The following is a 24,294-nucleotide window of genomic DNA, read 5'->3' on the forward strand; positions in this document are numbered from 1 at the left end:
CCTTTGCCGTAGTGCCAGCCTTGCATTCAGTTTTGTATTTTCACGTTCAAGCGACGCCTGACACGAGGTCTTTTACAAGAGAGATCCGGAAAAATTACCAGCAAGTTTAATTCCTGCGTTGTGTGGACCTCTGCATTCAAAAGTTTATCAAATATATAATAGACGCCAGACGAATCAGGTGCTATCGAGCTGTATCTCGAACATAATAATAAACCAAAAGCAAGTGTTTGAAAGCGCGGAATGTCGTGTAGTAACAAATTGCTGCACAGCAACAATCAAGGAGCGAATTCGAAATATATCTTTCTCTTGGTGTCATACCGCAGTGACAAAGCAAGCAAATAAGACAGGTTTGATGCTTGACACAAATCACAGGTGAAATGGCGGAATATTCCTTAATGTTCGCGTTGCTGCGGGCAATTTAAAACTCTAACGAGCTACAGTATCGAGAGTGGCACGGGAGTAGGCAAGTGCGTGTAGAACCGTTGTCGTGACAACAAAATCAGAACTGAAACTTCAAGTTAATGACGTACAATCGTAATTAGAATTGACGTACAAAGACAAAGAAACTTTTCTGCAGGAGCAGTACATGGACCATGATTGCCTGCAGTATATTCTTTGTTGCTAAATTGTAAGAATGGACAATGAATCATCATCTGAAGAAGGTGAATTTCAGCCGTCATCAGCCCAGAACAACGAGGGGGAGGCTGTGTTGGCTGGTGAGTTGGAGAAGGCCATCGCAGATGATTTTAGTAGTTACGATTGCTTCATGCAGCCTTACCACACTCTTGATGAAGAGGATGAAAACAAAAAAGAACTGGCAAGTACGTCTTGGGATCGAATAGAGAAGCACGAGGCTGGAGTTGATGAGGAATTTCAGGTACGACTTGCAAGATTGCGTCATGTGACTATAGTTTCCATCTGCATGTATCCCACTCGATTTTCCTTTTTCATTTAAAGGTTTTGACAAGCTCTGCGATTATACTGCACCTTCTTATGTTATACAATGCTATATCTTGTGGTGGCCATAAGTTTTCAGCTTTGTTCTTGTGAGCTCGAATGTCATAATTCGCCTGTGCCAAGGCAAGGCTCTTCGTTATTCCTCCATTAACATTCTGGCCAATTTTTGAGTAGTTATAAACGAAAACCTTTTTTTTACATACTGACAGTACACTAGTTTTGGTGTAGAAGTCATATGACTAACCACTTAATAAATCGTGTAAAATTGTAACCAGAGATAATATAATCTTGTATTTACGCTATGCAGGAAAATGCCAATGAAAAGAACACAGGAACGTCCGCAAACCTGACAGAAAGCGTTTTGGAGGCCAGTATAAAGGAATTCCAATATGATGTTCTGAGACTAAAGAGGATGGTAGAGGAGAAGGTAAAAGAAGTTGAAGACATCACGGCAGAAAAAGAAGAACTTGAGTCCAGCGTTCAAAGTGCTCTCCACAAACTATGGACCAAAGAAGCGGAGCTCCATACCCATCGAGAGACCTCAATCGACCGCGAGAGATGCTTGCAGGAGAGCTTGAATCAGGAATTAGCACATTCAGAGGAGTTGCAAATTCATCTCCAGTCGTTAACAAACCAGAATGACGCTTTGCAAGAACAGGTTTTACAAGTGGAACAACAGCTGTCGATGGTGAAAGGAGTAACTGAAAAGCGAAGGCGAGAGTTCGAACACAAATTACCAGAACTCGAGAGTACCCAAGAATCTTTGAAGAAGATGACCATTGGATTAATGGGTCAAATTGTTGATGTGATGTCAGCTCAAAATAAACAGGCATCTAGAACTGTTGATTTACCATCTAGTACAAGCGTTGAGGAAACTAGCTCTGAGTTAAGTTGTTCTGAAAAATACAGCGATAGTACAAGAGAAAGCGGCACAGAGGATGATCTCTCTACAGAGGCTAAGACCTTTAATTTAAAGGAAGAATACCATAATCTAAGTAACGAAATGAAAAACGTGATATCAAGCGTTGAGGATCTTTGGCACAAAATCAATCTGGACTCTAAAACACATGTTAAGGAACCTACAACGAGAAAAGAGCCCAAAATTATTTTGAGGGACATCTACCAGGTTTACTGCCAAGAGAAATCAAAGGTAGAAGATTTGGAAGAGCAGAATACTCGCCAATTAAAACATCTTCAAGAAGTGCAAGAAGCTCTTTGCTTAACCGAAGGCAGGATTCAGCGCATTTGGGTCAACATTTCTCTTTACGAAGAAAGGGATGAGGAAATCTCAAGTGCATGGAGAAAAGGACATTCCTCTATCGAGGAAACGGAGGATGCCCTACAAAAAATTGAAAGCATTCTCTCCAGGAATAAGTGCACTCTACAGGAAAATCAAGAACTGAAACGATTAATTGCTTCTCAAGAAAAAAAGGTTAATGATCTGCAAGAGCTTGTTGCAAAAGCCAGAAAAGAAGAAAGTGATATTTCCAAACAGCTTGAAATAAGGAATGCAAAATTTGAAGAATTGAAGCTGTCGACGAACAAAACTATTGAGGACAAGGATGTCGAAATTGAAATACTGAAAGAGCAACTCCAGGAGAACGAGAAGAAAGAGGAACAGCTAAAACTAGGGAATAAATGCACCGACGAGACCTTGGAAAAGCTGTTGCAAAGTAAAGAACGTGACTTTGAAACTTACAAGAAGAGGTACGAAAAGAAGGAATTGGCCTTACTAGATGAAGTTCGAGACTTACAAGAAGCATTAGAAAGGGCGAAAAGAGAGAAAAATGACCTTGACGAATACTGTTCTGTACTTAAGGAAGCATTCGAGAACACTGAATCACAAATGAACTCTGCAGCCGAAGAGGAAAAATCTTTAAAAGAGACATTAGTGAGAGCCAAGAAGAAGGAAGAGAAGCTATATCTGACCGCGAGGGAGCTCTATGACGAATTTCAAACCAAAAGGCACGAAACTGCGTCTCAAGAAACAGCAATTGCAGCTTTACACGAGAAAATCAAGTGTTTGGAAATGGAAATCCGGACTATAGACCAAGAGCGACAAGTGGACAAAAAGAATCTTAAGAATGCCAAGGATACAGAACAGTACTTACAAACTTCACTGCAGCAAGCGCTAGGAGAGCTTTTTGAACTAAAAGCTAAAAACGAAGAAATATTTGAGGGCAGCAGGGATCAACTACAAAGCGAACAAGAAGATGACCACCTGGAGGCTCTACAAGAACGTCTTCAGGAGCTTGAGAGTATGATTCATACCGCGATGGAGAAAAGTGTTCAGGACTTACAAGAATACGCAGTGCGGATCGATGAGCTCTGTGAAGAGAACGATTTGCTCAAGAAAGAATTCAACGAGTACAAAAAGACTTTAACTACACTGCAAAAGACTAATTATAGGCTTAAAACGTTGCTTCAAGCAATGAAGGATGACCTTTTGGAAGAGCTGAAGACGAAAAAGGAACTTGAAGTTTTGTTGGTGAAATCAAATGGTAAGACAGAGCCTCTTCCACCAGAATACAATCACGGTTTTGATGAGCAGTCTACGACGTCTCAAATGCCGGGAATAAAGGAGGTGAACCAAGGCAAGGATCCACTTATTTCCCCGAGCGACTCCTGTTTGCAGAGCCAGAAGAAAACCGGAAAGCTGAAAGTTTTAGGAAAGAATCTAATTCCCAAAGCAATAAGTAAACATCTTAGTTCTTCTTCGCTCAATGCCACATCACCAAGGAAACAGAAAAAGGACGAGCCTCAGCAAGAGACTACAAATCCGCCAAAATGTCTCAAAGTTGTCGAGAACGACCTCAAGAATGAAAAGCTCGAGAAATTAGAAGCTTTGGAACGCGAGCAACGATTACGAAATGTTCTGATGACCATCCAACATGACAAGGAGGAACTTGAAATAGTAGTTGAGTCGCTGAATGATGAGCTACAGGGTACAAAAGCACAACTACAGAAATATGGAGATTTACATGAAACCATCCGCGAGGAGGCTAACCGAAACGCCCGGGAGACGATGGAGATGAAGAAGGTCTTGGAGATTATTTATGGAAGGACAAAACGAGCTCATAGCTTGATTAACAAGGATATTCATAGCCTTTTGGAGGTTTCCAAAGCAAAAGATAAGCGGGTGGAAAAATTGGAGCAGTTCGCGGGAAAATACGAGAAGGAAAACGCGGAATTGCAGAAGCAAGTAGCAACTCTAAAAGAAAAACTTGAAGATGAAGTCACCCTTAAAGAAGTGGCACTTGAAGAAGGAAGACAATTGAGAGTTTCTCTGAAGAATGTTCTTGAATCTAAAGAGAACTGTTTGTTATCGTCAGAACCCCCATTGTTAATCAACAACTTGAACAGTGATGCAATCCTGCCTCAAATGGGAAAAGATGAAGTCCGAGCTATTTTAAAAGAAATCCTACAAGATATTGAATGCTCCAGTTCGGAGGAGGTTAATCGTCTGAAACAACGGTTAGCTGACCAAATGGAAGAACTTTCCATAATGAAGCGGGATAATGAATATCTTCAAACCTTGGTGGATGCTGGCCTGCATGAAGAGCTTCAAAGGGCAGAAGAAAGGATTATATACCTGAGTGGCCAACTGAAAGCTAGTCAGGGCAGGCAAAACGTGTTACGAGAAGCGTCCATAAAAGATAAAGTTAAAGCGAATGAGGAGACTGATAGGTTGTATGAACGTCTTGCTGAGATGAAGATAACCATCAAGAGTAAAGAGGAAGCTTTGGAACGGTACAAGGAGTTGGAAGAGGTATTGATGACTGAAAATACTCAGCTTCAGGGTGAGATAGACGGCTTTAAAGAGCGGTTTGGTGCGGACGGCTTACTACCACTAACACGAAAGGCTGAAACAAAGAGAGCAATGGAAGGATGGAAGAGAAAATGTCAGCGACTCGAAGAAAATTTTGAAAAAGAAAAGAACCACTTGAAACAGGAGAACATCTGGCTTCATAAGCAGCTAGCTGAAGAAAGTTCTTTATGTGAGGAACTTCGACGCTGTAAAGCAGGGCTTGAGGATTCTCTTGCAAAAGCAGAGGATAGATTGAAATCACTCCATCGAAAACTTGAGGAACACCAAGAAGCCCACGCTGGTTTCGAAGAGAGGCGAGTAGCTCTTCAAACCAAACTTTCATGTCTTCAGAAAGTAAACGATGACTTGCAGAAGGAGTTGAGCAAAGAAAGATTCGAGGCTGATCGAAACCTCATGGAGGTGCGAAATGAATTCGAGGCCACGGCCAAAGATTTGAAGAGACATCAGCGGGAAGGGAACAATTTGCTCACGAAGGTATTTTTGTTAGAAAACGCTAAGGAAAAGCTAGAGCAAGAGCTGAGCGAAAAAGAACGCAAGATGACGGTCAGTTTGGCATCGTTCAGTGAAGAAAGAAGCAGGCTCAGTGAAAAAGTCAGGGACCTGAGAATTTCCCTCGAGGATGAAGTCCGTCGCAGACTGGATCTGGAGGAAAAAATGCAGCAGATTGTGAAGATTTCTGTGGCGGAAAGGGAACAGGGACGATTGAAGGCCATCATAGATTCTTCAAATTTGGATCAGAATGCACAGGTTAAGTTCTAACCAAAAGAGGGTCATTTTGTTGCGTCTCGTTATTCTATTGTTGCTGCCGTGTTGCTAGCATTTACGTAATTAACATTTACTACTTTCTTGCAATTTTTTTTTCAGGTGAGCAAACAAAGACCAACTTTTAAAACAGAACGTAATAATGCAATTCAAAAAGTATCAGGAGACCGGACGGTTGCCACTTTATCATTTAAGTTTAGCACTGACGACAGTGAAACGACTGGACAACAAAAGAAGTGAAACGTGAACGAATAAGCCCTCTTCTTAAGGTAAAGAAAGCAAATTTGGCTGCTACCACATGTTGCTGACTTGTACAACGGCACACTTCATGCAAAAAGCAACGTGAAAGTGCTCGGACCCTTTGGCCTTCGTCAGTGTAAATCAATTTAATTTTTGCAAGTGCGTTTTGTCGCAAATACACTACACCGAATGTGAAGACACCACTTATTGTGAGAATTGGTCAACGATACAGTAAAAGGTTGAAATATGCCATACAAATGGAGCTGCTATCGAATTTTCAAATTGCCTTTACCTGAAGGCAAGATTGACAATTTGGGGTAAAAAACGATGCGATCCAACGTAGTGGAAATTACCGCTCCAGCAAAGTTACACGACTTGAATTAAGAAGATTAAATAGATGACAAAAATATGTTTCATATATTCATATTCATTTGAATTAAGAAGGAAATTCGAAATTCGCAGTAATTACACGGGGCTGTAATTTCCTACAATCAGGTGCATGGTTAAACTGAATGTTTTGCATTATAATGATTTTCATACGTCCACACACCTTTTTTTATTTCAGAATATCTGAGACGACAAAGAGTCACCCACAGTGGACATGAGGAATTTTGATCTTTATTTTCATTTTTATGTACAGTCTTTTTTATTGCTATGTACATTATAACAAATATACATCTTACTATTTCAGGAAGCGTTTTTATATTCATGTACTGATAAAAGATACAACAGGTTCTTTAGAAAGTAAATCACACTGCAATAAATACTATAGCTGGCTGAAACACTGATTTTGTCAAACTTGTTTACTTTTATGGCCATTGTTAACGAGACTAGGCAACAGCACTTCTCGTCATACAAATGAGCCAACATTTAAATGTTGACTGCTCGTCCGATTTGCTGTTCTTAATGTTGATACGTATTCGGCAGTTGGACAGAACATACTTCCGGCTTGAACCCAGAAGAGTCAATAGTTTGTTTGCTGTGATCGTCCAGCAGAGGATAATCCTCCACCGTCTCACGCCGAACGTTACACCTAGTATTGAGTCTGTGGATAAAAATGGGTCAAAAATCTTTTAAAGTAAGAAGCTACGGAGAAGCAGCACCTCGCTGTGGTACTGTTTATACCATTTTTCATAATGGCTGTAACATTTTAGCCACTTGATAAAATCCCATGGCAATTGAGAACGAAAGCTATTAAGTACTCCTCGTGGCTTGAAATAAAGTGTGCTGTTTTGGGTTTTGGGTGGGGTGTCTAGCTTTTGCCGCTTTTGGAATGTAAGGGTTGGAAAGGTCGTTTGCCTGGTTGGTTGTAAACCAACCACAACAACTGAGTTTACGGACATGAGCAATTGATCATCCGAATTCTTGACAACTGGGCAAGCTCCACTCGAAATTTAAGTCAGTTATTCCCACATCTCATATGCAAATCCCACAGAGCGAAATGCCAGCTCGCGAAATAAGACATTAACGTTTCACTAAACATGAATACGATGGATGACAACTGATGAGACCAGCAAAGGTCGGTTATTACCACCGTCCAAGAGTGGGTCTTGTCAATGACCTTATTGCAGTGTGACATAGCAACACTCAACGTGATTGATAAAATCTGTCAGTTAAGTTCAAAATGACTTGCCAAAAAGACAATAAATTACTTGTCATGGTACAACTCTTTGTCAAAGGAACGGGAAGAAGAAATCTGACGATGCTTTGGCTTCAAATGTTGGCCGAGGTTTGATCTGTGCTACGGGTTTGTCTGATACATCCACAAAGCCAACTGATGTGACCACTTCAACTTGTTGCTCAAGACTGGCGCTACCCGGTTGGCACTGCACTCCGGTGCACTAAAGAGCAATACAGTAAATAAATATATAAATTTTCAAGTATTCCTTCCATCCTCTCAAGAAAAGGCGACAAAGAAGCAAAGCACCTGTAGAGGAAAAGGTTGCCTTTATCCTTGCGACAAGCCAGAGACAGCTCGATTTCTACATTATTTTTCCTTTTACGGTACATATCGAGTTTGTACGTAACGGATGATATTCGCGCTGATTCATCTGATTAGCTTCCCGTTCGACTAATCTTAATGCAAGGGGAGACTTCTTGGTCTACGACAGATTACTAGATCATAGTGGGCTTAAAAAAACAGTTTTCAGTTGAGTGCAGAAGTAATTTCGGGTTTGCTTTGGTTTTCCTTTACAATGCTGTGTCATTGGTTACCAAAATTCGCACCACTTTCTCGACCAATGAGGACAAAACCAGCAACGATCGTGTCTCGGTCGCACGTGTTTTCCCGCGCTTGGCACCGGTAACATGTAATTGCTTCGAATTCTAACTGGTTCATTGAGCTGTTGGAGTTTGTGTGTTTGGTCAGAGTAATTATTTTCGTAAAGTGCATAAAATCTCTCACCTGATACTGTATATCTTTAGGATCGTCATACTTATACATAACTCCTACAATCTGGAAATTAAGAAACAAAATGGAGATAGTTATAGCTTAAAGCAATTTTTTGGTTTGCTTATAGTTTTTTTTTTACATTGCACCAGTATTTCTATGACAAAAGAGATAATGACAGGAACAAATGTAACTACAGCTCACACTGATTATGAAACACTACAACAATTTATGTAACAAAGTTTTTTATTTATTATGTATCACCAATAGCACAATATTTGGTTAGCGTCGCCGTGATATTTTTAAACCCGAGTTCATGAATAGATTCGCCATCAGGAATTTAGCATGAATGCGAAATTTAATAGAGATTTGCTTCAAACTCGAGAGAAGGCAGAAGTTTAAATTTTACGATTTTAACAAAGAAATGTATGGCCGGCTGGCTAGTACAGTACTGCCTGCTCACCATCTTTGTAAAAATCGCATTTTCTTTTAATTTTTGTCATCTTCGAGTCAAAATGAGATCTCTGCAAAAGGTCCCATTTTTGCTAAATTCAGTACGGCAAAGTCATTTCTGAACTCGTTTTCAAATTAATCTATAACAATGCTACGCGAACAGCGAATTGTGCTATTACGGACTTTAAGAAATACGACAGAAACGGCAGAAAAAAGGCCCCTGGACGTTCTCGCTGCTGTCGGCGTAGTAGCTTCTTAAACTACCTATTACAAAACGATAAAGTGGCACCTATTTACCCGACTGGTCACCTGTAACTGTTACATGTTACTTCGTGCCTTGTGGCCCATAAGATCTTACCCAATCACCAACAGGCCATAAACGGAATGATAAGGTATTTATAGATAAGAAAAGAGGAACTGCATGACCTTTCTTATAACCACTAAAAAGTGACCGTGATAACAAGCTGATTCTATTGACGGGATGACCGTGAGGCCGTTTCACCTGTGCATGGAATTCAGTGAAACATTTTCGCATCTTTCACAGAGCTAATGGATTCAAAGTCAATCAAGGGTGTTCTCCAAAATTTCAAGTAAGATGTTTACTCATAAACAGTAACAAAAGTCACGAAACAGCCTGATCATGCATGAGCTCAAAAAAGAACACAACCGAAAATATACTATAAACAAACAGATTATTACCCTTGGTTGAGGTTTTGCCAAGAAACCAAAATTGGCAAAAAGAACTTCAATATGAAGCCCTAGCCTCATGTTCCGACACTCTCCGTCTCCTTGACCAGCCTGGGAAGGGAAGAAGGGAATATTGAATAATTCAGGACCCAGTTATTCAAAGCCCGATTAAACTAATCCTGGATTAACGTGAACTTTGATTCAAGTTTAATTACTAATCGGTAAAAGTTCATCCAAAATATTTTTTGCTGTTGGTTTTGGCATAGACTTTTCTTGACCTTTAGCTTGAAATTAGGCTTAAAAACCACTTTTCAAGAGCGAGATGAAAACCTCGATTAACTTAATTTTAACTTTTTGGCTTAATCAATCAATCAATCAATCAATCAATCAATCAATCAATCAATCAATCAATCAATCAATCAATCAATCAATCAATCAATCAATCAATTCTTCTAAATCAGCATTGTTGCCAAAATGACCACAGATATGATCTTACGAAAAATAGAAATTCTTCAAATAGGTTATTGCGAATTTCACTGTACCTCATTTGCCGGTCTAGTGTTGAGAATCTTGACCCAGTCCCCGACACTGTTTACATCTGAGTTACCAAAGGAGGCAACATACGTTGGCTGATCTCCCAATAACGTGTTGAACACTGTGTCTTGAATCAGCTGGCATTGAGATCCCTTCAAAGACAGTGGCACACTGTGTATGACAAAGATTTAGTCGTATAGTTCAGCCTACGTGTAAACAAAAACTAAAAGGTGTAACAACCTGTAGTTTTTCGACTGAGTGTTTCCAGAGTGCCAGTTTCATCGTTTGTCCAAGTCCAAGAACAATTTGATGCTTGCTAGTGCTAGAATCTAATAGGGTGCTTTCCTTTCAGTGTCAGAACGAGCAGCCTGATCGGTCAGTTTGCAAATAACACGTAAAATTCTTAGGGGCTAGTTCTTCAATGGCGTATGCTGAAAAATCACATGCGCCATTTTGCACGAATTTAGAGAACTTGCACAGTGATTCCTATTGGTGTATTCTGTTTATGAACTGATCGGTGTGTCCGAGAGGTTTGGACAGATGGGAAACCACCTTGGAGCGAGATGAATAAAGGAACACGTATCAGTATGCACCTTTCAAAAGTTCCATCCATATGTAACAGCTTGGCTTTTCATGTGTGTTTTAATTGTGAACAAAGCTGTAACACGTTTGGCCATTGAAATTCAGCGTTATAATATGCTAAAGACAATCAAAGCTGTAATGCGTTATTGCGTTTTGATGACCTTGGAAGCTTGACTACAGAAAGCTAGATGTTGATAATAATGCACATATGAAAGACAATAGGTCCAGAATTGATCGTAACTCCGAATTTGGGTACTTTCGATGACACTCTGTTCTTTTTATAAGAACGTCTAATTTTGGAGCTGAGGCTGAACGTTCTTATATTTTTTTGCGATTTGAGGTTGAAAACGTTCTTAAGATGTTCGTAAATTACATGGTATACACTACATGTATTTCAGTAAAGCAAGCATTGACTGCTGAGATATGGTATCAAGAACTGCTGATTATGACAAACCGAGATGTGTGTCACCATACTACACAAAACATTCCCGCATTTTGGTTAATTTACATTTGTTACCTTGATTTTAAATACAGATTAGCAAAATAAAAACGTTCTTAATCGACTCTCAGTCTGAGAAATGTTCTTAATACGTTCTTAAAATTTTGGCTAATCTCAGCCTCAACGTTCTTATAAAAAAGGTTCTTATAAAATAAACAGAGTGTAATTCTTGTTCTCCACGTTACGATACTCCCACCAATGGCGTAGCTTCACTGCTCACTATACAAACCATGTATGCCACCTACAATCTTCCATTTGATCTGACGAAGAGCAAACGCTCGAGACATCAGCACTCGAATCTCTTTACTGTTTACTTCATATTTAGCCAGAGTTATCTTTCCCTTTCACATGACTTCATCCTTGACCGAATTATTTGTGTTTAGGTGAGGCTTATGGCTTGGAAAAACTTTGTAATGCCTTTCACAACAAGCGTGCATCTGATTTGTGTCCATTTCTGGACACACTGAGAATGAGAGTACTTTGCGTTCGATGTCGGTCATGATTTTTCAGTAAAATGTAATTAGGCATCAAAGTCTATTGAAGTTACCTGATAGTGCAGCCAGTACGCATGTCCACTCCAAACGTTACCGAGGTACGAACAGTGGAGTTATCGCAGGCTCCACCTGCCGCTGGGCTGATAATGGTAAGCCATGTGCTACGATCACTGCTCAGAGAGATTTCATCGCTAACGACAAGGTCAAGGAAAACCCAACAGCGTGTTACTATATTTGGTACAATGTACAAATGTACCATTGAAAGAGGGGTCGTTTAAAACAAGAACAACTGCAAACAATATGATTATCTGGGAGATGTATCATTAGGGTTTGCTCACAGCAGGCCCAAGGCCCACAGCACAAGCCCCACTTCTGACGTGGACTGCTCGGAGAGTTGCAGGCCTGCTTTAGCCGAATCCCTTATCATTGAGGTCCAAAATCAATCCATTTGATGAGTCCTTACTGTTGTAGGCTTAATTTACATACAAAAAACAGCACAACAACAACCTTTGATTCAAAACTCAGAGATGCTGTCCTGATAATAAACTGATCACAGACATGAAACTACTTTGCAATCCTGCCCTCAAGACTACATTTTTGATATAATTAATTTTGTACTCTTTGTGCCATCTGAACCAATTATCCAAGAATAGATTTGGTTTCTTATGTTATGCCAATAAGAACTTTGGTAGACTGGTTCTCAATTTTTGGTTACTTGAAAAGAAAATCATAGCTGGGTTCAAAGGACCTGCCTATGTCCCCCCCACCCCTCCACCACTCTGGGCTTATCATTGATAGGTGCATAAAGGACAGGGCCAACTTCTCAATTTGTCTTCAAATAATATTATACAAGATACTTGTTGTTGCCAAGTTTTCCAGCAACAAGAGGTTCCCCAACAATATACCCTGGGTTGCCTGATCTCCTGAATGTAGTTCTTGTATCACCAACCTGTGCACAAGACAAGGAAAGACAAGTCAGTGTCCCAACATAAGTGGGCTTACTAGAGTAATGTGGAGGGAGGTAGGGGAGGGGGATTACATGTACACAACAGGAAGGTTTACAGGCCAGTACAGGCCATGTATGCACATGTAGATGCAATCAACCTTACCTTTGAAAAACTTACTGACACCTTCTGCCTCAGATCCAGCCCTTCCTCTGCTGTGACACTCCCCAGTACAAACTCTACCATCACTGATACAATATCAGTTGAGCTATTGGAATACTGCACTCTGTACGACACCTAGGTAAATAAGGGATGTATTGCTCATTGCAGACAACGTAATTACCTCTTACTAACTGAGTTTGAGGTCCGTACTCTAAGAAACGGACCAAGTTTTTCCCCGTTGATAAATTAATGGGTAAAAATGAGGATCCATAACTTACAGTATGGACCAAGAAAATGAGGTTAGTAAGATATTTATTATATCTTTGAGGTTAATCGGGTGCGTGGGAAAGGACCAGAACTTTCAAATTTAGTGGGCCGCAAAATGGACCAATCAGACAGCGCATACTAACTGATCTAGATATAATAAAATTATTTATTAATTAAAACTAACAAGAGGAAAGTTAGTAACAGATGGTTCTGATACCAACTGTTATTATACCACAAAGAAGTGACATGTAGTATTTTAATGAATATACAGTACAGTATGTCTCAAATGTTTAGTGTTTTTTCTAAGAACTGAGTTTGTAATAACATTCCATCAAGATTACGCATACAGGACTATGAGATGCCACACTGGTCACATAATAATATTCCTCATCACAGTTTTTCCTCTTACCTCCAAAGCAACATTATTGCATGTCTTGTTCTGTGCATCATACGTAGGATTTGGTGGAACAGCAAAGGAACATGTGTTAGGTATACCAAGGCTTGTTTTGCACAATAAAGGCTTGTTAAGCACCACCTCTAAAAAATCAGGAGTGCCAGCAGAAGAATTTGAATTATTGGTTGAGATGGATGTATTACTGTTCAGAACTGCAGGATTCTGTAGATTAAAAACAGACAAACTAATTTATCAAAGGATATTTAGAGTGATGACAACTTGAGCACAGACCACATGTATGAAATGGGAAGAATATTATTCCTGTGCAGGACTGTCTAGACTACAGTCGGACCTCTATTAAGCGGCCACCCTGGGGACTTTGAAAACTGGCCGCTTAATAGAGGTTGGCCGTTTAATAGAGGTACAATATAAATTGAGTAGAAATGGCAGTCAACGTAATTTTATTGCCTCTATATAGCAAAAAGCTTGTTGAAAAGTGAACATATGTGAAGATAAATGCAAAAAAAATCATTGAAACAAAACATTAAGCGCCCTGTATTTGCACATCTCAAGTCCGTGCAAAGTTCTAGCTCTAACACAGAGAGCATGTAGTTGATAAGTACAGTATTTTTTTAGTGTTGAGAATGTACAGAAAAATATACAAATCTATGTAACAAAAAATCAAGTTTCTTAGGCCTTTTTTTGCATCAACAGTCTGTAAAAAAAATTTAGCTCAAGGTATTTCACGGACGATTTATTTAAAATACTTCGTCACTGCTGTTTGCAGTTGTGGGGCTCGGAGTAACGAGGAGATCAAGTCATTTGCTTTAGTTTTCCAATAAATAGGGCAAGGTCCTGGTAACCGTGAAACTGGGCAAAGTGTCGGAGTTGATCGGTGTCATTATATTGGAGATTAAATTGCAGTTCTTTTTGTTATCAGTTATCACCTTCACATTGTCTGTCACCATTTTGCTTGAAAAGGTTATTTGCTGGCCGCTTAATAGAGGTAAAAAATCAATACATACTAAACTTGAAACAGCAAAAAGGTGATTGCGGGCGCTTAATAGAGGTAAATGCATACAGCACTTTACTGACAAACAATTCGGGACTTTGGGACTTGGCCGCTTAATGGAGGGTGGCCACTTAATAGGTGGCCACTTAATAGAGGTCAGACTGTAATGTATACAGCCCTCAGCTCTGCTCTGAGGAAATGAAATGAGAAAGAAGTAATTTTCAGTATGTCATGAACATGGGAGAAAGACAAAATCTGAGTCCCCAATCTGATAGCAATCATTAAAATCATGACCTTTGGTACAGTGCGTACTGCGTAGTAGGATGATCTATAGGCAACCAACAGGAGCATGCAAGGTAAGTCATGGTTTGGATTCCCATTTGCAGATTTATAAGCATACATTTTCTTTATTCTATACTTGTAACATGCTGGACAATACATCTACATTCTTAATAAACCATCCTTGTATACTGACTAACTAGTACAGGGGTGGAGTACTGTTAGATCCACACAACTGTAAATGTAAACCTGAGTCAGACAATACCTTAGCCAGCTTGAAGCCTGTATAATAACTCCTAGCACTCAGAACAGCAAGTGTCTCACAGGCTGATGCAAGTACTGCAATCTTCCTTGTGCATTCCGTGCTACCATCCTCACGATACCCTAAAATAATAAATTTATTAAAACTGCCAAAACTGGTGTGCAGTGCTTCTTATTGACTGACCTGGTCAACAGGGAACTACATGTATATTAACAGATCTTTTTAAACAGATATTCATGTTAACTGCATGTAAAGGTTACTTAGTGTTTCAATAATTTGCTCTACAGATGAAGAGTTTGAAACTTTAAAATCAAACTTCAGCCAATGCCATAGGGACCACCAAAGTGGCTATTATGAACACAAGGAGACTACAGTGACAAAATGGCAATTGCCAACAAATTTGAAAATTACCAAGAAACAGTGGTTACGGTTATTTGCTACTGGCTATCTTGAAATTCTACTTTCTCAAACAAATTTCTGTTTTCCATGAGTGTTTATATTAAAACGTCTAGCTTGGCACTAACATGGCTTAGGGGAATAAAACAAAAGAAATTAATCAACAGTTAATATTAACCTCTGAGACTCAGTGTAATTTCTGTTGTTTTATTCTCCTAAGCCTTGTATGCCAAGTACAAATTTTAATATATTGAAATTGGTCTATTGTAAATTATATAAAATTATAATAAAAAGTTCTAATGATGTCAAACCACGGTAAAATGAAAATGGAGACATGTTTAGCTGCTCTAGGTTTCCCAGTAATTTAATCTGTATAATCCCCACTTTTTACCCCCAATCATTCTTCAGGAATTGCTTCAGATGGAAAGATCTCAAACAGAAAAAAAAAAAAAGAAGAAGGAATACCTGCAGCATTATTGTCATCACATTCACTTCCAAATAATGGCCTCGGTAAAGAAAGGAATCCTCTTGCGCCATTATCAAAAACCAATATCACTGGATCACCCACCTTAAAATGAATAGAAAACATGGCAGTGAATGTAAGGAATTGAAGACTTAAAGGAGCACCAAGTACCAGGATCACATTGCTACAGTGTAGGTGGTAAGTGTTACAACAGCTGTAACCAAGGTTTCTGTTGTTGGTTGCTATGGAAACACAACTGTATAATTGTCCAGAGGACTACATGTGGGGAGTATAACTGTCTTATGTTCAATTTTAGGTCATTTTTCATTCTCCATGTAGCTCATATTTGCCGAGCATTTTCTGTATGTGACCTACAATAATTATTATTACCTTCCTTAATGATGGTATTTTCACTGATTGCACAGAAATGACCATTGGATGAGAAAAAAATGGTACTACAGTGTAAATTGTATTAACAAATAATGAAAGGTACATATATTTGCAACAGAAAAGTACATTTTGTGATGATGATGATGATGATGATGATGATGATGATGATGATCTGTCATGTGCAGTGCTGTTTCTGAACACTGGTTGGAACCATCAATGAGCATACGTCTGCAAGTCCTCAACCCCAGCAGGCAAAAAATATTATTATCCTCATTGCACTGCACATCAGTGTCCCTATTCAGTACCTTGTATGTTGAGGAAGTTGATGGCTGGTCTGTTTTTCCACTGTCATAATCATACACCTCTGATGCTGACTGACTTTTTAAATTTGAAAATTCTTCACTTGTGCTGGCTGTCTGTACATCATTGTAGAAGTTACGGGATTCATCTGATTTGAGATAATTGGAACATCACAGACTTAAAGTACCATAATGACGATACATAACCTTTCTACTTGAAAGCATAATGCTCATACAAGAACTCAACTCAAAAGGCACGGCGGATTTGTAAAATATTGTACATGGAATTAAGTACATGTGCATGTAGCACATGCACATGGTTAGCTCAGTTGGTAGAGTGCAGGACTAGCGTGCGGGAGGTTGCGGGTTCAAACCCCGGCCGGACCACCACTCAGGGTCTTAAAATAACTGAGGAGAAAGTGCTGCCTTTGCTCTGACATCTGCAAATGGTTAAACTTTCTAGTCTTCTCGGATAAGGACGATAAACCGTAGGCCCTGTCTCACAACCCTTGTTTGTAAATAACTCTGTGGGACGTTAAAGAACCCACTCACTGTTCGCAAAGTGTAGGGAACGCACTTCCTGGTGTTGTGGTCTGGTCTTTGTGTGTATATTCTCAGGGTTGGGTGGGAAAATGCTCCGAGATATTAGCTGCATTAAGCTACTCTAAAATCCAAGGAAAAATAAAGATATGATGATGATGATTTAGTGAGTTCACCTACAACTATTGAATCTTCTGAATGGCCATTGTAATTTTAATGCCTCTTATAACTCTAAGAGCAAATTTTTTGGGGGACATAATACAGCTGTATTCTATAATTATACTCTGAAAAAGGAATACACTGCGGAATTTCTGTTGAATCTGTTTCCTGGTAATGAAAAATATCCAAAATAATTAATGGCAAGAGTAAATGAATCAGATTCTTATTAATGTTTTTGAGGAAGAATACAATAATATTATTTTTATTAGTATTTTGAGGTATTCTAATTTTTGGAATATCCAGAATGCCTTGCCCCCACAAAAAAATGTACCCTTAGTCAAGTACAGTAATAACATTTTATTGAAGAGCTCCAGAATGCATAACCAAGGGGTGCTTAGTTTTGCCTCTGCTTTGGAGAGTTAACACCTTGTGCTCTAATATACTTTTATGTTTTGCAACCACAGGTGGCATAATCTACATGTATTATGTTTACTTATTAAAGTCTTGAAACGCAACTGATACATCCAGCCATTCAATTTTCATGCTACTTACTACAATGTGAATACTGTAATATTGTTTGAATGTACTCAGGTTGAGCTAAAGTTTTGAGTTAGTAAGAACTTACAATTATCTCTGATAATGCAGAAAAGTCCAGAGCCAGTGGTTTCAGTTCTGAATTTTGTGTCTCTGAATGTAAAGAGCAATGAATCCGAGACACATACACGGTCATCACGGCTGCAAAAAAAAAAAAAAAACCTTACTTTTTTTACTTGAAATATTGAGGTTGTTAAAGGATTAGGCCAATAACAACCTTCGGCATGTTCAATTTATTAGCATATGTGACATATTAAAGCTTTTTTCCAATGCATTATGATGCAATCTCAAAATGCACTGCTGTTTTTAATTTTTAATTCACAGCAAACCAAGTAGAATGTGGTTTGTATGTGTAGCAGAACTCATTAGCAAATGCTACTGCTGTAACCATAATTTGCACAAAAAGGCCCCCGTTTCAATTTTCACAGTTGTAGCAAGAAACCCAACAAGACAAGTTTCACAAAACATAGTACATTGGAACATCACTGTAACAAGGATAAAGAGCAAGAGACAAGGAATAACACCATACTTGACATCTGTATCTTTGCATTCTGTAAATGATAGTTGATCTGTTTCATTACAATCAGTATCACAACAGCAGTTCGGATCACATCCATTACCAGTTAGATCACAGGTACAACCTTTCATTCAAAATAATAGAACAAAACAAATTATTACATGTATACTGTAGGACTGTATGTATTATGATTGTATAACGGAGTTATGAGGTTTGATAGTGTACACACATGATTGTAAGACCAAACAAGGATCAAGATATCTATTCTTGGTTAATTTTACAGTGCTATGAACCATACTACATGAGTTGCTGGTTAAAAAACTTTTTTTTTTCTTGCTAAAATTTTTGTTAACAAGTTTTGAAAACTTTCTGATTGCTAATCAAATGCAATGTCTAGGTCCAGAAAATATACCTACCCACCTCATGAAAGGTCACTGGAAATTCTGAGGGGAGGGGGGGGGAATCACAAAAGCCAAAATTTTCAAAGGAAAGTATGAAACTAAATCAGAATTTCCAGAGGGGTAGGGGATCCAAACCAGTAAACCTTCTGTGGGAGGGTTACGGATATCATCTGAAACGGTTGAGAAAAGATAACATCGGCCTAAGGGAGGTGACGTCATCAGGTTATTCTTCGGAGCAGCCACGAACCGAGATCCGATTATACCGGAAATTGACCTGCATTCACTCTCTTTCAGTAATGGCGGACGACGTAGGGGAAATAAAGACAATAAAGACTTTGAACGTTTGTTAGGATTCGTTATGGTAGAATACAGAGTTCTTTCCACTTTCGTTTCTCGGCGTCTGAACACTGACCTCAAGGATTTTACGTTCGATTTGTGGAAGAAACGTGGAACTATGAAAACAGTCAAGATTTGCTCAGGTAACATCGACCTACGGGAGGTTAACATCGACCTAAAGGAGGTTAACATCGGCCTACGGGAGGTTAACATCGACCTAAGGGAGGTACGTTTTATAGCACCACGTTTGTATCGTATGTGTTATACTAGCACAATCGTACACATGGAAAGCTTATTTGCAAGCATTAAAACTTACAATCTTGCAGGAACTTTTCTAATCATTGACCTGAGTGTCATTTCATTAATTTTATTACCAACTCATAACATCCGCCTACAGGAGGTTAACATCTACCTAAGGGAGGTACAGTGGCTTACAGTGTATATTTTATAACTTGTGTATTATAAAAGTCAATTCATAGACATAGAAGCTTACTCTCTAGCAGGGAAACTTGGGATCATAAGGAGCTTTTCTATCATTGACTTGAATTTCATAAATATTTTCATTTTTACCAACTCATAACATCCGCCTATAGGAGGTAAACATCTACCTAAGGGAGGTTATGGTATTATAATAAGGAAGGATGGACTTGAAGAAAGCTTACGAATCTTAAGGGGCTCTTGCATTTTGTGTACATGCCATTTTAGAATAAATATATTTATAAATAATAATAATAATAATAATAATAATAATTATTATTATTATTATTATTATTATTATTATTATTTGAAAAGCCTTTTAATCTCACTAGAATGAGATAAATGAGAGTTTTTTAATTTTTTTATTTACACTCTAACATGGAATACAGTGAAAGGCAAAAAATTGTTCTCTTGTTGTTGTTGTCATTTTTTTCTTGGTTGACCCCATCAACCTGTAATTTCCACATTAAATTTTGCTAGAAGTGACTGTTTATGTCTGTAGAAATGATAGATCATTTTTCAAAAATATAACCCTTAATATGTCAGAATTTATTTTAATTTGATTTGTGATCTGACTTACAAGAGGTTTGACTGTTTGACTGCCTCATTTTTATTTGCCATTAACCAAAAAATACAACATAAATACATTAAAGATGATACACAATATTCCTACTAAACTATTTACAAGATGAAATGTGTTAAAGGCTAGGAAGCCTATATAGAAGCCTGGGGCTTATTAACTATAGGCGTCCTGGAACTATAGGATAAACCATAGAAGTTAATGGTACTGAATGAAAATTCCAATTAATTTTTTTTAAAAAGAAGAAAAAAAAAAAGAAAGAAAGAAAAAAAAAAAAAAGAAAAAGGTGTGTAGCTCAACAAAGAGTCAATTTAACTTAAAAAGAAGGAATTTTCTAAGTCTTTTGCCAAACTGATACTTTCACTGTTTTGGATTTCAAGACTAAGCGAGTTGAAAAGCGTAGGACCTTGAAACCGAATTGAGAATTTTCGAAGATTAGTTCGACAATAAGGTATAGAGAAAAGGTTGGAATTTCTTGTATTATAAGAATGTATCTGGCTTGCAAGAGTAAACATATCGCGAAAATAATTTGGAAGTAAGCTTCTTTTAAAAAGATACATAAATTTACCTATTTGGTATAAATAAATGTCAGAGAATTTTAAAATCTCCTGTTCTTTACAAAGAACACCAGTATGAGCATCAAAAGAAACTTTAGATATTATTCTGATTATCTTCTTTTGCAGAACAATAATCCGATTTAAATTAGACTGATATGTCGATCCCCACACAGAAACACAATAAATTAAGTAAGGGTAAACTAGACTATAGTACAAGGAGCGTAAGGAGGTTTTGGGAAGGTAAAAACTAGACTTATAAATAATACCTATTGATTTTGATATTTTTCTAGAAACACTAAGAATGTGAGGCTTCCATGACAAATGCTCATCGAGGATAACACCTAAAAATACTGTCTCTTTCACATCTTCAATTGCATTGTTGTCAATTTGAATAGATATATCAAGTGTTTTCCTCCTTTGGGGTGGTCTAAAAACCATAAAATTTGATTTTTTAAAGTTAATGGACAGCTTGTTTGCTCGACACCATTGTGTGTTTAAGCATTTCAGAATTCAAGATTCCAGGAAGCAAGTTAAAATCTTTGTGGGAGAAGAATATGTTTGTATCATCTGCAAAAAGAATAAAATCCACGACCTTTGACACGTTACACAGATCATTTAAATATAGAGTAGAAAGAGTAGGGGACCTAGTATAGAACCCTGGGGCACCCTGCACTTAATTTCGCAAGACTCCGTACTGACACCATTAAATTCCACATATTGTTGTCTATTGCTTAGATAACTTTCGAACCCTCTCAGTGAAGTGCCACGAGCACCATAATGCTCTAATTTTGAAATCAAAATGTTATGATCAACGGTGTCAAAGGCCTTGGACAAGTCTATAAAAATACCAACTGTGCATTCCTTATTGTCAATGGCGGAAGAGATTTTGTCATATAAACAAGTAAGAGCATAAGCGCTAGCGGTGGAGTGATGCTTGCGAAAACCATACTGATTGTCAGAGAGAATGTTATGATTATTAAGAAACCTTAAAAGACGATTGTACATTACTCTCTCATTGCTTACTACAGTACATTAACAATATTGGTTTTATTTTATTTCTTTTCAGAATGCAATACTTAAACTGCACAGACCGCTGAAGAAGTCAGCCACTTCAAAGACACCTATGACTCATTCATTCCACAAAAGATATTGTGTACTCAATTCATACGCATAGAAGCTTACTCTTCAGCAGGGAAACTTGGGATCATAAGGAGCTTTTTTATCATTGACTTGAATTTCATTTTATTTTTACCAAGTGATAACAGTTCCACCTACGTATACAGGAGGTAAACATCTACTTCAGAGGGAGGTCATGATGTTTATAGCACCATGCAAGTATGTATTATAATAGGGAAGAATTGACTTGAAGAAAACTTATGAATTTTAAGGGGCTTTTGCACCTCATGCACAAGGCCCTCAAATTTGGAATGACAACCCTCTTGATTTAGGTAATTCGCTTACTATCTGGAATTGTAGACAAAAACTTAGAGATTACTTCCAATCAAATTGTGAATTCATGTCCTTTTGAACTCTCGTACACACGGCTTAGCTTAATTTAATATTTTATTTGTTATTTATTTAATTTTTTTCATTTAAGTTATTATTATTATTATTATTATTATTATTATTATTATTATTATTATCACCACTATTATTAACATTAATATTTATCTATTTATTTATTTATTTATTTGTAAACTGTAAAGTAATTGCACCATTTTGACCAATCTCCTGTATGAATTGTGCCATATAAGCCCCCGGCTTCAGCATCTCAATATTGATTTACAGGTATTACTTAGTACCATGCACTCTCTTGTACTATCATTATGAATAAAGAGCATTATATATTATATTGTCTCAGTTGTTCAATAATTATTGTATTCAAACAGAAGGAAAAAAAAGAGAAAAGTCCAAATTCTCCAATGCCAAAGGTACAGTGTAAATTCACTTCAATTTCTCTACCCCAGCCAAATTCAATTCCCTTCTTCCCAGGCATGGTACATGGTCAAATGCCATGTGGGGGGGGGGGGGGGGGGACAAGGCATTTATTTTTTGTTCAAATTTGACTTGTTCTCCAACTCATGACAACGTTCAACCCGTATTTAGAAGCATAGAGCTTACTTGATAACAAATGACACGTCATGAGCTTATTAAACATGAAATGAAAACATTTAGGGGTGGTCATTTGGATCTTTTGAAAAGCACACTCAAAGGTTCATGGCATGGCTCAATTTCATTTTGACCTTTACTTGAGGTACTGATTTCTTGACTTACAAAATAATAGCTCTTTATGTCATATCTTTTTGACTCAATAGCCATAAAGGTTAGCAACCATAACTGTAATTGAATATGGATATTATTTATTTTGAAAGATACATTTCAATATCAGGTGAAAGATTAAGTAGAAGAAAGACCCTCAGTTATATTTTTGGGATTTCTTTTCACAACAGCTTAAGGACGGTGCCTACTAATAGCAAAGTATTTTTGCATGGTTTATCACTATGCGGGAAAAGCAGATCTTGGTAGCGGGTATTGAAAGCCAAATTTAAGGAAATTGGGGGTAACCACGCATTTTTTAGAGATAACCAAGCAACAATTATTCTAAAAAGTAGCAAAATACAAAGCAATGTAGAGCGCTTTTTTCCAAATTGAAGCTTTATTGTCTCTGAAAAATGCATGATTTCCCCCCCAATTTTCTTTTTGGAAACCAAAATCACTTGCTAAGTTCTGCTTTCTTCGCATAGTTTTAAAGTGCGCAAAATTATCCCTGTAAATTATAGTAGGCACCACCCATAGGAAACCCGAGTATCTCCAGATGCACAGAACGTATGCGCAGTAACAATAGTAGGCACTGTCCTTAAGTTCTAGAAAGGACTAAGAATCTTTCTTCCAATTAAACATTGCTTAAAAATGTTGGTCATTTTGTATCTTTGTACTCTAAGTGGTACATATATACCAATCTACACAATTTCCTGCCAGAGAGGAACAAAATTATGACCATTTGCATCTAATCCATCATTATATGGGAGATCCTCTGTCAATTAACCCTACAAACTTGAATATCAAATTTTACATAATTTTGCCACATGACGAGAGGTCAAGCTTGACAATAACAGTTCAACAACATCTGTTGTACACAATGTCTTTTGAGGAATTGATGAGTCATAGGTGTCTTTGAAGTAGCAGTTTCTTCAGCGGTCTGCACAGTTTAAGTATTGAATTCTGAAAAGAAATAAAAGAAAACCAATATTGTTAATGTACTGTAGTAAGCAGTCAAACAGTCAAACCTCTTGTAAGTGATCGTAAATTAAATTAAAATAAATTCTGACATATTGAGGGTTATAGTTTTAAAAATGATCTATCATTTCAACAGTCATAAACAGTTACTTCTAGCAAAATTTAATGTGGAAATTACAGGTTGATGGGGTCAACCAAGAAAAAACGACAACAACAACAAGAAAACAATTGCCTTTAATCATCATAACAGCTATTATGCTATTTTAATGCACCTGCATTTTTTTGTATTTAAACCCATAACACCTCTCACAGCAAATCTTTATGGCCGTAAAATTGTTTCATTAGATGAATATAAATGGCCCAGCATAGGTCAGTGTGTTGATAATAATATATTATATTCCATGTTATGAGTGTAAATAAAAAAATGAGAAAACTCTCATTAATCTCATTCTAGTGAGATTAAAAGGCTTTTTAAATAATAATAATAATAATAATAATAATAATAATAATAATAATAATTCTTCTTCTTATTATTATTATTATTTATAAATAACTTTATTCTAAAATGGCATGTACACAAAATGCAAGAGCCCCTTAAGATT

General features: G+C 37.6%; 3 protein-coding genes and 1 long non-coding RNA gene across 5 annotated transcripts in view; 2 read left to right on the forward strand and 2 right to left on the reverse strand.

Moving 5' to 3' along the window:
• Positions 1–153: 153 nt before the first annotated feature.
• Positions 154–6,834, forward strand: LOC146456438 (uncharacterized). Its single transcript, XM_085092830.1, has 4 exons — positions 154–877; positions 1,265–5,533; positions 5,651–5,817; positions 6,354–6,834. The coding sequence occupies exons 1-3, from the start codon at positions 635–637 to the stop codon at positions 5,786–5,788; spliced, it is 4,650 nt and encodes a 1,549-aa protein (XP_084948956.1). The 5' UTR covers positions 154–634; the 3' UTR covers positions 5,789–5,817; positions 6,354–6,834.
• The window catches only part of LOC146456439 (tectonic-3-like), a 21,232-nt gene continuing 3,326 nt past the window's right edge, over positions 6,389–24,294 (reverse strand). Inside the window, exons 2-15 of one of the 2 annotated variants that reach the window (XM_085092834.1) lie at positions 18,117–18,228; positions 17,619–17,728; positions 16,301–16,443; positions 15,608–15,710; positions 14,750–14,868; positions 13,209–13,415; positions 12,536–12,667; positions 12,284–12,375; positions 11,480–11,617; positions 9,860–10,022; positions 9,330–9,428; positions 8,193–8,243; positions 7,441–7,629; positions 6,389–6,833 (exon numbers count right to left, since the gene is read on the reverse strand). In XM_085092834.1, the coding sequence (XP_084948960.1) occupies positions 7,462–7,629; positions 8,193–8,243; positions 9,330–9,428; positions 9,860–10,022; positions 11,480–11,617; positions 12,284–12,375; positions 12,536–12,667; positions 13,209–13,415; positions 14,750–14,868; positions 15,608–15,710; positions 16,301–16,443; positions 17,619–17,728; positions 18,117–18,228 (1,637 nt within the window). In that variant the 3' untranslated portion in view covers positions 6,389–6,833; positions 7,441–7,461. Of the gene's footprint in view, positions 7,630–8,192; positions 8,244–9,329; positions 9,429–9,859; positions 10,023–11,479; positions 11,618–12,283; positions 12,376–12,535; positions 12,668–13,208; positions 13,416–14,749; positions 14,869–15,607; positions 15,711–16,300; positions 16,444–17,618; positions 17,729–18,116; positions 18,229–24,294 lie in introns of both variants that reach the window. The other variant, XM_085092832.1, reaches the window with a different exon arrangement.
• Positions 18,247–21,629, forward strand: LOC146456440 (uncharacterized). Its single transcript, XM_085092720.1, has 2 exons — positions 18,247–19,067; positions 21,522–21,629. Exons 1-2 carry the CDS (start codon positions 18,864–18,866, stop codon positions 21,627–21,629), a joined length of 312 nt encoding a protein of 103 aa, XP_084948846.1. The 5' UTR covers positions 18,247–18,863.
• Positions 22,915–24,294, reverse strand: part of LOC146456441 (uncharacterized) — a 2,382-nt gene continuing 1,002 nt past the window's right edge. Inside the window, exon 2 of the long non-coding RNA XR_014858815.1 lies at positions 22,915–23,677. This is a non-coding gene — a long non-coding RNA (uncharacterized LOC146456441). The remainder of the gene's footprint in view (positions 23,678–24,294) is intronic.

The sequence above is a fragment of the Pavona decussata genome, unplaced genomic scaffold (assembly GCF_977016875.1).
Source record: "Pavona decussata unplaced genomic scaffold, jaPavDecu1.1 SCAFFOLD_254, whole genome shotgun sequence".
In the NCBI taxonomy this organism is placed as follows: Eukaryota; Metazoa; Cnidaria; class Anthozoa; order Scleractinia; family Agariciidae; genus Pavona; species Pavona decussata.

Bases quoted from the DNA above. Each gene is read 5' to 3' on its own strand.
- LOC146456438 (XM_085092830.1), top strand. From the start codon at position 635: ATGGACAATGAATCATCATCTGAAGAAGGTGAATTTCAGCCGTCATCA. The intron at 878-1,264 runs GTACGACTTGCA...TACGCTATGCAG, and splicing joins GAGTTGATGAGGAATTTCAG to GAAAATGCCAATGAAAAGAA. The intron at 5,534-5,650 runs GTTAAGTTCTAA...TTTTTTTTTCAG, and splicing joins ATTTGGATCAGAATGCACAG to GTGAGCAAACAAAGACCAAC.
- LOC146456440 (XM_085092720.1), top strand. From the start codon at position 18,864: ATGGTAGAATACAGAGTTCTTTCCACTTTCGTTTCTCGGCGTCTGAAC. The intron at 19,068-21,521 runs GTACGTTTTATA...ATTTCTTTTCAG, and splicing joins TTAACATCGACCTAAGGGAG to AATGCAATACTTAAACTGCA.